Source organism: Candoia aspera, chromosome 3 (genome assembly GCF_035149785.1).
Source record: "Candoia aspera isolate rCanAsp1 chromosome 3, rCanAsp1.hap2, whole genome shotgun sequence".
NCBI classification, from domain to species: domain Eukaryota; kingdom Metazoa; phylum Chordata; class Lepidosauria; order Squamata; family Boidae; genus Candoia; species Candoia aspera.
Window position 1 is genome coordinate 109,924,586 of NC_086155.1, and position 12,468 is coordinate 109,937,053.

Genomic DNA, 12,468 nt, shown 5'->3' on the forward strand with positions numbered 1-12,468 from the left:
AAGAGATTAGATTTGTAAATTTATCTATTGTATATCTGTATTGGAGAAAGTTGGAAGTCACTTTCCTTTTCTGTTTTTCTCTCTACTGACACTTTTATAGTTTGCTCTTTTTTCTTTAGTTCTTTTTTCTATCTGTTCTATATTCTCTTGTTTGTATCTTAACTATATCTTGAAAATAATAAAGTTTTTTTACAATAAATATCCTCCTGAATCTTGATATTGTCCTCTAAATTGAGCCTTAAGGGTAATGCCCCATAAAGCCCTACATGGCATGGGGCCAGATTACTCTCCCCAATTACATCTACCTGTCCCATCAGGTCTGGCAGGAGAGGCATGTTTTGGGTTCTGTCAGCTAAGGAGTGTCATTTGATGGGGCCTAGGAGGAGAGCCTTTTCTGCCATAATGCCCACCCTGTGGAACATCATCCCCGGGGAGGTTAGATTGGCCCCAATCCTGCTGGCCTTTTGAAAGGCCCTGAAAATATGGTTTGCCAATGAGCATGGGGACTACAGAATGTGGCAGAGCCAGCAGAGTGGTTGTAGTGAGTGTTATTGTTAGATGTGGCTATGAAGATTGTTAATTTTTATGATGTTTTATATGTTTTTATATTGTTTTTTCTTTTTTAAATTGTATTCTCCTTTTTTGTTTTTATATTTGTTTTAATTGTTTGTAAGCCACCCAGAGTAATATATGAGATGGGCAGCTATATAAATTTGAATAAATTAATAAATAAAGTGCTTGTTATTCCCTCATCTTTGTATCATCTGCGTATCTGATAATCATATTTTATAAACCCTCATTCATGCCATCTATACATGTGTTGAATAGCACGGGTATAATTTTGGGGAAAGTGGTTGAGAAAGTAGTGGCGTTGCAGCTCCAGAGGGTTCTGGATGAAATGGATTATCTAGACCCCTTTCAGTCAGGTTTCAGGTCCAGATATGGGACAGAAACTGCACTGGTCGCACTTATGGATGATCTCTGGCAGGAGCGGAATGGGGGCAGTGCATCCATTCTTGCTCTTCTTGACCTCTCAGCGGCTTTCAATACCATCAACCATGGTATCCTTTTGGGGCAGCTCAGGGAGTTGGGGGTGGGCGGCATGGTTTTGCACTGGTTCACCTCCTTCCTCCAGGGCCGGTCCCAATCAGTCATGATAGGGAGCGAGAGATCCGACCCTCGACCCCTCTTTGTGGGGTGCTGCAGGGTTCAGTTCTCTCTCTACTCTTTTTCAACATCTACATGAAACCACTGGGTAAGATCATCCGCCACATGGGATGAGTTATCATCAATATGCTGATGATACTCAATTGTATATGTCCATCCCAGGTGAGGTAGTGATGCTGTGACCACCCTCTCTTGGTGCCTGGGGGCTGTAGGGGCCTGGATGGGGTACAACAGGATTCAGCTGAACCCTGGTAAGGTGGAGTGGCTGTGGGTTAATGGCTTTTCCATATCTGGGACATTGTCATCTTTGGTTCTGGATGGGGTTGCACTGCCTCAGACAGACCTGGAGCATAATCTGGGGGTCCTCCTAGACTCACAGCTCCTGCTTAAAGAGCAGGTGGCAGCCGTGGCCAGGAGGGTGTTTGCGCAACTTTGTGTTGTGCACCAGTTATGACCTTTCCTGGATCAGGAAGCCCTTCAAATGGTCACTCATGCCCTTGTTATCTCCCATATAGACTACTGCAATGCGCTCTACATGGGATATAAAAATAGAGATGCAAGAAAATTTAATGTAATAAAAAATAATTATAAAAAATAGCATTCAATAGTGCACGCTACCTCTTCATTTCCCCAACTACTAACTACTACTTAGATGTTTATACTTTGCTTTAAAAGTTTGCAGTTGTTGCTTATATCTATCTGAGCCTCTTTTTTTCAATTGTTTCATTTAAGGACCAACAAGTATGAACTGGTGAGTTTTTGTGGAATGCAAATCATTAGCTCATATGTAACTACTGTCTAAACATTTCAACATACAGTATCACTGAAAAGTCTCGAGAGAATTGTTATTGAAGTTACTTGTGAGTTGCTTTGGAAGAATGTTTAACCTGCAATGTGGGATATAATTCTAATAAAGAATAATAAAGTCCTGAAGGATAAAAGGACTTCTCTCTATATGAAATTTAAAAAGTAGAACAGACAAACCAAATGCTAGAATCTGGATTTAACACAAAAAGGTGGAATTTGCACAAGAGAACAAATGCACCAAAATTTATTTCAGAGATTTCCTGGCAATTGGACAGTTCACTATTGTTTTTCTATGGTACTTTCTGGGAATGGATTGTTTATATCCAGTTCAGGCAACTTCAGCAGATACCTGTTTTTATGGAAAGCTTCCATCTCTTGGGCTGTCATGTCTACTTTCCATACAGGGAAATGTGGAACTGTCTTTAACCAAAAATCTTCCATGGGGTTTCTTCCAGTGAACCACCACTCCTAGGAAACATGAAAAAAGGACAATGGATCAGAAGATGACTAGAGGGGAGCAAGTAACTATATTTTTCTATATTGTTATATAGACAAAAGTATGGAAGGTTTTGTGGTACAGCAGTGTTCCATTTGGGGAGAAGAATATCTAGGTTGCTGTACATAATTGAACATATAATCTGATTGCCAATCAGTTGTTTTAAACATTGCTAATTTCCTCTTTAAAAAAAAGAATCTATCTGTCGATCTATTCACACACACAAATATACACACAACAGTCGTAACTCTAACATTAAAAAATAGGACTGGAAACCTTAAATTTACCATTTGAAAGACTGTAAATAATGATACGTTTATATAAAAATGTCCAATTGCTGAGTTCTATTGACCTCTGATTTGCAACCAGTTTTAAAGCAGTACCTTGCTAATCTCTAGCCAGGATTTCTCCAAATGATTCCCATATATATCACTACTTTGGAATGCCTTCTCAAGAAAGCTTTGGCTGAGTTCATCATTTCCAAGCATCAGCTGGACATAGGCCTTCAGGTGGTAAACCCTGGAATAGTACACAGGGCTTGTGGAACACCGAGTCATTATCTGATCCAAATTCTATTAAAAACAATGAATAGTCATGTCAAGCAGAGTCAGGTGTATAACCAGAGGCAAGAAAGTAACTTCTGAAGAAAAAGTCACGAGGAGGATCAATATAAATAGAAAACGTTACTCCTTCCTTCTCTACCTTTGTCTGTAGAATGTCAGTTCCTGAGGTTACAACAGGCCTAGAGCCCTTTCAAAAGAATTAAACCCATGTAAATTCGGCATTACTCAAGCACATGTTCCTGCAGAAGTTAGGCGCCCAGTCCCTCCTGCAGCCCAAGCCAAAATGGAGGCAATTATGCCTGCTGCAGTCTGAAGCAGACAATGAAGTCGACCGAGCACAGGTAAGAGCATATATTAGGACTTACCTTGTGGCAATAAGGGCGGTGAAGCATACTTACTTCTCTGCTCTTATTGCATCTGCCGATAGCCACCCAGTGGCCCTGTTTCGGGTGACCTGGTTCCTCCTAGGTAAAGAAGAGCCAGGGGAGCTCTTGCAGGGCCACTGTGAGGAATATCCTCAGCATCTTTCAGATAAAGTTGCTCAACTTCACCTGGAGTTGGACTCTGGCTGGGCAGATCCTTTGGAAGTGACTGAGACATGTCTGAGCCCTGTTATCTGGGAGGAGTTTGAGCTGGTAGATCCTAACCAAGTGGACAGAGTCCTCATGGCTGTGAGCTTAGCCACCTGTGTTCTGGACCCATGGCCCTCCTGGTTGGTTAAGGTCTGCTGGAGATGGCGTGTGGCTAGATGTTAATGGTTAATGCCTCTTTGTGGGAGGGGGTGGTACCACCTGTCTTGAAGGAGGCAGTGGTGTGCCCCCTTCTCAAAAGGCCATCCTTGGACCCGGTCATGCTAGACAACTTTCATCAAGTTTCCAACCTTCCCTTTTGGGGGGAAGGGTGGTTGGCGCCAGTTTCAGAGGCCCCTGGATGAAGCAGATTATCTGGACCCTTTTTAGTCTGTTCAGGCTGGGGTACAGCACTGAGATGGCATTGGTCATGCTTGCTGATGAGCTTTGGAGGGCTTGGGATGGGGGTGGTGCAACTGTCCTGGCTCTCCTGGCTCTCTCAGCAGCTTTCAATACTATTGACCATGCTATCCTTCTGGACAAGCTTTGGGGATTGGGAGTGGGAGGCACAGTTTTGTGGTGATTCTCCCCCTTTCTCTGTGGCTGGTTTCAGTTAGTGTTGATTGGGGGGAAGTGGTCAAGCCTAATGTGGGGTGGCTCAGGGATCAGGTCTGTCCCATCTCCTCTTTAACATCTACATAAAGCCACTGGGCAAGGTCATTTGATGGCATGGGGTGCAGTATCACCAGCACAGATTCATCTTGCACACCAAATGCGCCCTTTCCTGGACCGGGAGGCACTTTCTAAGGTTCTCCAGAGATTTGTTAAGGCAACGGGCTAGAATCCAGGAGATAGTGAGTTCTAGTCCTGCCTTGGGCATGAAAGCCAGCTGGGTGACCTTGGGCCAGTCACTCTCTCTCAGCCCAACTCTTCTCACAGGGTTGTTGTTGTGGGGAAAATAGGAGGAGGAAGGAGTATGAGGTATGTTCGCCGCCTTGAGTTATTTATAAAAATAATAAAGGTGGGATAGAAAATAAATAAATAAATAAATTATCCAGCATTCTTCACCATTGGCCATGGTGACTGAGGCTGCTGGGGGCTGGAATTCAGAATATCTGGAAGACCATGCATTGGAAACACCTTAAACTGTTGTTTGGTTGATTGTAATTTACTGAATAAATCACAGCAACAGTACTGTAGATAATGATGGCTAAGAATTACAGTAAGAAATTATACTTCAGTTATAGAAAAATTCTGGATAACTACTGTAAGTCAGAAAGAAATGAAATATAGAAAGTATAGACAGCAATGAGAAGTTTATTACAGTAGCCATTCAGAAAACAAGTCAAGATCCTTGTACCTAGTTCACTTAGTCTGTTGAGCTACCTTTGAGCTAGAAAGTGTTATTCCAGCAGATATTCAATAGTAAGAGCTTTCCCAATCTTTCGATTGAGATATCCCTGATGAATATTCTACATATTATCTTTGGATTCTAGCACTAAAGAAATAGGAGAACTAACTAAACAAGTCAGCAGGATCACAGTCCATCCCAATGCCTTCCTTATAATGTAGAACCACTGTAGCAGTAAAGGCTAAAAAAAAATTTATAGCTTACATGATAAGGATTATAATATGTGTATCTTAAAATCCAGTTTTCTTGGTTTTAGAAGCAGCATTGGAAATTGGAAATACCTTTTTAGTCATCTGAAGCTAAAGCTGTTGTTAAAGTAATAATGCTTAGGGTATTATTATTTAATAGCTGTTAAACAAAAAGGAGGTTCTGGGTGAAATCTTAGTCAGCAGTCACATGGACATTCACTGTTGATTAGAAACTGATTATGAAAGCATCCAGAGGGCTGATTTGACAGTCCACTGTTTGTGCTTGCAAGAAATTGTTAAATAAGTAAATAAATTTCTGAATACCCATCTCTGAGTCCCTCACCTTTATTATCCTGTTATGCATCTCACGGACTTTGTCAGGCCTCTGTTCAATATATTTTCTTAACAACAGAGCCTCACACTCCACCAACTTACAGAATCCATGGTTAGCACAGAGTGAAGCGGATGTTCTCCTCACCAACCGCCTTGCTTTTTCAAATGGTACAATGAATTTATCCCAGTGTTGAAGTCTGGCAAACCTAAATGATAAACTCACATGTTAGGTAGAAGAGACTCAGCCCCTCCCTAGCTAGATATATAGAAACTGAGTTTTCAGCATGAAAAGAGATTAAGGCCAAAAGTGTATAGTATTTTTATATTGTACACTCTTTCTTTCATATTTTAAGGCAGTTTAGAAATATACTTATTTTCTCAAAAAACAAACTAATGTTGAAAAAAGAGAAATGGAGGTTGGACGTTGATAGGAATGTGGTTTATAAGATTGAGAGTTAGAACTACACTATACATTGGTAACACTAGTCCCTGGAAATCCATTACAGTTCTTTCATTTTTTTGGCCATTCAGTATAAAAAGTTCCAGCTGGCCCAATCATGCATTTAATCAAATTCAATTACACAAGTTAATATGACAAGATACGTGCAACTGCAGCTAGTAGGTTGGAAGTGCACATCTGATTCTTTAGCACTTCATGACTTATAGACCACAAGAGGGCAGTAGGGTGTAGGCAGAGTTAACCATTTCCTCTCTCTGCCCTTAGCACTCTTCGACAGAAAACCCTGCTTCTGTTAATAGTCGTAAAATCTGTTTCACTAATCATTGCTCAGGTCAGAGGAAGACTCAGATACACACATCCATTGCAGCCTCTAACAGCAAGACTGAGTTCCAGTAAGCCATGGATCAACCTACATATTTCATATCTTACAACAATAAAAGGGAAAACTATTATGCCACATAATAGCACTACAGAAAATTGAAGTTACCAAATTGCCAGAGAAGAATACAGGCCCAACATAATGTTGTTTTGAGACACAAGGATGCTGTTTGTTTCATTAGCGAGGATAAAATCATGGCAGTACTTAAATGGCTTAAAAGAAAATCCTGCAAAAAAAATAAAGTATCATTAAGTAGGCATCTCTGGCTATTATTACAGTCACAGTCTGAGATCTCCAGATGTTCAGTAGCTCATAGTAGATAACGTATGTCATATGTCAACATTGTTAAGTGTTGTCTCATTTGAAGAAAGACTCAATGGAACTCACTGATTGCTGTCCATGGAATCTAAGAATACTGTATGCATAGCAAATATCAGCAGGTCCACAATGCCCATTAGGCAGTATGCCAAAACTCTGAGCACACAGAGGAAGAAGTATGTTTAGGATCAGGACCCTGATAATAGGCCAGAAAGGTTTTAACAATAATTAAATATATAATGCTGCACCGTTGGAGCCTAAGCATGGCTGAAAAATTATCTTGCTTCATTCCTTGTGTTATACGCTTTTGCTAAGTTAAGCATCTTTAACCCTGATCAGGTTGAAGTTGCCCCTAATGAAACTATTACTTGGCCTGCCCCTAGTAAAACAACAAAGGGAGGCCAGGCACTAAAAGCCAAAGAGCACAAAAGAGGAAGGGCTAAAACCCCAAGTTCCACTGAAGAAAATCTTTATTAATGAGGCCTGACAAGGTTTTCAAGGTTTGTCCTTGAAAAATGAGTCTGTCAAAAGTATGTTGGGTCTGATTAATAAAGCTTTTCTTCTCTGGCACTTGGGCCTTTTTGCCCTCCTTCCTGCTCCTGGCTCAAGCCATGACTAGCAAGGAAATACTGTGAGAGACCCTAAGTTGCCACGCCTGTCAAAAGACAGAGGTTCTCCTGGGATGACCAGAAGGTATCTCATGCTGATGTCCTTTTATTTTCAAAATATTCTGATCAATAGAGGCAATGATTTTGTTAATCTCAGGGTGAACTTTTTTTTTGCCCTTTCTATATTTACACAAAGTCCTTGATATTGAAATAATATGCAACTTTACTAATAAACATTTATGTGGTATTTCACCTGAAATTACTGTATATTTGCCAAACTTATCCTATGTCTAAGAAATAAAGCTTTCTTCAAGTCATTCTCAACTCCTGGTGACAATATGAACATGACTAGGCCTTGGTCACATTACTGGCTATGTGGAACTGGTTTATGTTACGTTACCAGGTGGTTATCAAGGATAACAAATTACAGTTCAGATCCAGAAAAGGCAGCTCATTTCCATAACAGACTTTTTTTCTCTGATTATATGTTAATGTTAATATTGATAGTGATTTACCTTCTAAGGTATGTATCGAATGTAACTAAATAAGTGGGTTACTTAATAACATAAATTACATTTAATGTAAATTTAATGATGGTATAAGAGGGTGTGTAGACTTTAAATTTTTCAGAACTCTGGAGCAAGAAAGTACAGAGATTAGGACAGATTTATAGAGCTCAAAGGTTATTAGGGTCCCATGAAGCAGCCCCCTTCATGGAATCTCCTCAGTTCTGATTCCTGGAGCAATCTGCTTTGAGACACAGCCTCAATTCTGCATTTTTCCTTTGAGTAAGTCCACTGAAATCAGTAGTGTTTAATTCTGAGTAGATATCTGTAGCCCTCATTCTATAAGATATGATTTAATTTAATTGGTCTTTCCACAGATAATTTTTCAGTTTAAAAAATGCCCTTTTATTACAACCACTCAAGTTCCATTTCTTCAATTCATTGTACTACATGATGATATTCTTTTGTTTTTATCATTTTTATTTTATTGTTTTCCTTTTAATTATTATACAGGCACACTACATTGACAACATTTTGTTGAAAGGTGGATATAATTGTTTTTAATTTGTTTTCCTTACTGCAAGCATTTGAAGTAATTTTCGATGCTGTGTAATGAATTCTGGACTTACCAGCATAAAGTATAATGTTCAGACAGGCCGAAATGAAGAGGGCCTGCCCAATGACGTTGTCATCTCGAATGGTGAGTTCTTCTAGCCAACTCAACACTTGCACAGAATCCTGATATCTAAGAAGAAGCAGGGGGAAATATGTCTAGGCAGTTGCAAGAAGTTGGTTCCCAAAAGTATGTTGTGAAAACTTGATAACTGTGTGTGTGCCTGAGGATGACAGCAGCGTAAGTATTATATATAAACATGGACCTTCTAATCATATATTGTTAGTTGTTGTTGCTAAAGTGGTTTGTGCTGAGAATCAAAACAAAACACATAAGATGGGTGGCTATACAAATTTGCCAAATAAATAAATAAATAAATAAATAAATAAAATATATTAGCCAGATTGTTCGTTCACATACAAAGGGCTTATTTTTCTTTCTCTCCATATGTATGTATGTAAAAACATTCTCTAATGTATGTAACACTTAGGTAGTTCACATTACACACTTACTTACATGTGTGTTTAAATATTTTATGTACGTTATCCACCATTTACAGCAACATAAGAACTCTACTTCATCTTGAGGACTGGCTTAGCTTGGACAAATATGTTGGTGTTACATACCAGGAGGGGATGGAGTTAAAGCCCAAAGTGGGCAAAGTGCATCCATGTAGTGTGTGCATTGTTTGTACATGCCTGCAATCATACTGAAAACACACAACAAAGTGGTAACTCTTCCAGCAGTGACTACCCCTAAAAAAAAACACCCTTTCGCTATAATGAAGCTTTAAAACACCTTCCACTGTTATCAGTGAAAACTATTTTAAAGTTTCACTGCAGAGTGGGGAAAATGTTTGAAGAAAGGTTGCAGAAGCCATTTCCTCCCCAGTGGAGGCTCTCTCATACACTTCCACTTGGCAGTTAATCCACTTTGACATCAGTTAAGATGTAAAGCCTTGCTTTCCCTTATCTCGTGACAGCCGTTATTCTTTTTCTAGTTTTTGAAGCTAGGGAAAAGGAAGGAGAAGGAGAAGAGGAGGAGTTGTGGTTGTGGCCGCTAGAAGAGGGATGGAACTGAGGAACAGGGATTGAAAAAGCAGAAGCTGGAACTGATGTGCTATACAGGGTGATGTCATCATAATTAAGAAAGTGTAATTAAGGAAGCATGTATGTGAGTCTACTGGGCACTCTGCTGAACTTGCACTCTGAGGACTATCATTCAGATTTCTGTTCAGCTTTGAGACTGCAAATTGTTTTTCTTTTCTTTTTTCTGGATTTTTATTCTCTTATCCTGCAAAATAGAAATACTAGCCCTTATAGCTGAATTTCAATATTATAGAAAGAAAGAAATAATACATCAGCCAGTTTATAACTGTAATTATCTAAAGAAAGAGGAGTTACTTTGTAGGATCAACTTTTACCACCCCATCTGAAACAGGAAACGCTTTTTAGTAATTTAATTAGTTTTCTAGGGCTTCTGCTTTCCATATAACTTTTGTTTAGGCATTCTTGTTTGTTATCTCGCTAAATATGCTGCAATTTCTATTGTGCTAATCAAGTAAAAACTATATCCTGTTGTTTGTCAAGAGGTTTGCAGAGAACCTAGCATTTCTTGGGAAATTATCAGTGGAAGATGGGTGAAATGCTGCATTACTGGGACCAGGGTAGACAACATTTCAAGGCCACATCAGAAGTGTGTGTGTGGTGTGTGTGTGTGTGTGTGTGTTTAAATTGGGATGGAGCAATGATGCTGTGACACATGGATTTGACCTTGATTTCTCATTACATTCGGGTGTTTGGACAATGGTGAATTTTTCTACACATTCTACACTTATGCACCTTTTAAATGCTTTCCCCCACCAAAAATTCTCAATTTTGGGTTTGCAGCAAGAATTGTGAGGCAGGAGAAAAAAGAGGGGAGCACATATGGTCATCTAACCAGGTCCTGCCTGCCCCGGAGTTAGACAAAGGATACTAAGGTTGATCCTCAGAACACATTGAACTACAAACTAGCAAACTGTATTTAAATTTAGCATCTTATGTGAACTCAGTCTGTATGGTTAGTTTCAGTTTCCATGTATCACTAAAACAGTTAATCAGTAAATGTGTCATATGAACACAATCTGAGAAGTTGAAATTTTTGTCAAAAAGCTACAGTGGCCATATCCTTTGGCTTAAGAAGCAGCAAGCACTGCAAAGAGTTTGCTTTTCTTTCCTACTGCAAAATCTGTCTGTCTATTTCCAGCTCCACCTGCCAGCTGAATACTTAATTTCCACACATCAGAGGACTAAGGAATGCTTAGTTGTATGTTGAGGCAGGAGGATATTTTACCATAGAATAATAGCATTGGAAGGGGACATTTAGGCCATTAAGTCCCACTCCAATTCAGAGAAGGAAACTAAATTAAAGCTTCCCCAATTAAATGGCTATCTAACCTCTGCTTATCAATATCCAAGGAAGGGAGTCCACCACTTCTCTGTCTTCATATTTGAGGCTCTAAAGAGAAACCTTCACTCACTCAGGGAGCTCACTCAGTAACTTTGAGCTAATAATTGTCCTCCACTAATTTATCTTACTAAATTGCTGGGGGGATGATAGATGGGGATGAAGAGTCATGGAAGCTACTTTTAGCTCTTTGGAGGAAAGGTGGCATCCAAATTTAAGTAAGCGGGGCTCCTCTGCAGTGGCACCCGCCCTTTGGAACATCCTGCCACCGGGCTAGCCCCATCCCTTTTGATCTTCCGGAAGTCCCTGAAGACCTGGCTCTGCCGCCGTGCTTGGAGTGGGGAGGAGGGAGTCATTCTTGGGGATGGCTGGCACCTTAGAGTGCTCCCCCTGTATTTACAATCTTTTGTAGCCATCTGTTTTTTTATCTTCTGTTTTCATTTTTATATTGTATTGTATTGTATTGTATTGTATTGTATTGTATTATATTGTATTATATTATATTATATTATATTATATTATATTATATTATATTATATTATATTATATTATATTATATTATATTATATTATATTATATTATATTATATTATATTATATTATATTATGCTTTATTATGATTACTGTTTTTGATTTTTAACTGACTAATTTATTGTAAACTTCTCAGAGTCCCTCTTTGGGGGCAGATGGGCAGTTGTATAAATTTGAGAAACTAAATAAATAAATAAATAAATAAATAAATAAAGTGGACAAGTGTTCTTGAACATTTGCTTGACTATCACTACCAGCCTAATATACAAAACCACATGAGATTGTTATAAATGTTTAAATTACAAGAAGAGGTGATTTTAACAGCAAGGATATACAACCAATTTTCCATAATCATTCCTTTACTCTATATTAAAGAGGTCTTGCTAATGTTCCTATAACTAGGCATCTTTGAACATGCTACAGAACTTTCTAAAATAGAGAGGGTTCCATGGCACACATAAAGAAATTTGGTGGTGGTTATGTTAATGTGGAATGGATTCACTGAAAGTAAATATTTTGAAAGCCATTTTTTTGTAAAAAAGAAAGATACAACCAAGTACCTGGTGCTGAGAAAAAGAGCTTTATAAAGGTCATAGAGAACAGTACTGTCAAGGTTAGGTTTCTTCAGCTGCTCACATAGCTCATGTGCCCGATAACCTAAAATAAAGCAGCCAGAAAAAATAACTGCCTATCTTTTGAGCCCAAGAGTTGCTGCATTGGAAGCTTTCAGGCTGACTTACCCAGCTGGATGGCTAAGGGCATGTTACCCAAGCAAAGCTTCATGTAAGCCAATGATAATGCCAGCTTAGCAATTGTCAGTAACCCTTCTCCAACAATTTGAAGATGAGAACTACGTTCGATGGCCATTAACTCATATTTCATCCATTCATGTTGGCAACCCATCATTTGACAGCAGAGGGAGAAATCCATGTAGGAGGAGATTATCTGTGATATTGCAAACAAGGACACAAGTGAACGTTGGTGCCTATTAAGAACATTTTAATGGAAACAATCTACTATTGGTTGAGTCAGAAACTTGCAAAACCTATCTTGATCTTTCCTTGAACTTTTT

General features: G+C 39.0%; 1 protein-coding gene across 1 annotated transcript in view; it reads right to left on the bottom strand.

Annotated features, from left to right (window-relative positions):
• Nucleotides 1-2,201: 2,201 nt before the first annotated feature.
• Nucleotides 2,202-12,468, bottom strand: part of ADCY10 (adenylate cyclase 10) — an 88,004-nt gene continuing 77,737 nt past the window's right edge. Inside the window, exons 27-33 of the mRNA XM_063299895.1 lie at nt 12,137-12,341; nt 11,957-12,053; nt 8,435-8,550; nt 6,482-6,599; nt 5,545-5,740; nt 2,854-3,042; nt 2,202-2,442 (exon numbers count right to left, since the gene is read on the bottom strand). Of these exons, the coding sequence (XP_063155965.1) occupies nt 2,254-2,442; nt 2,854-3,042; nt 5,545-5,740; nt 6,482-6,599; nt 8,435-8,550; nt 11,957-12,053; nt 12,137-12,341 (1,110 nt within the window). The 3' untranslated portion in view covers nt 2,202-2,253. The remainder of the gene's footprint in view (nt 2,443-2,853; nt 3,043-5,544; nt 5,741-6,481; nt 6,600-8,434; nt 8,551-11,956; nt 12,054-12,136; nt 12,342-12,468) is intronic.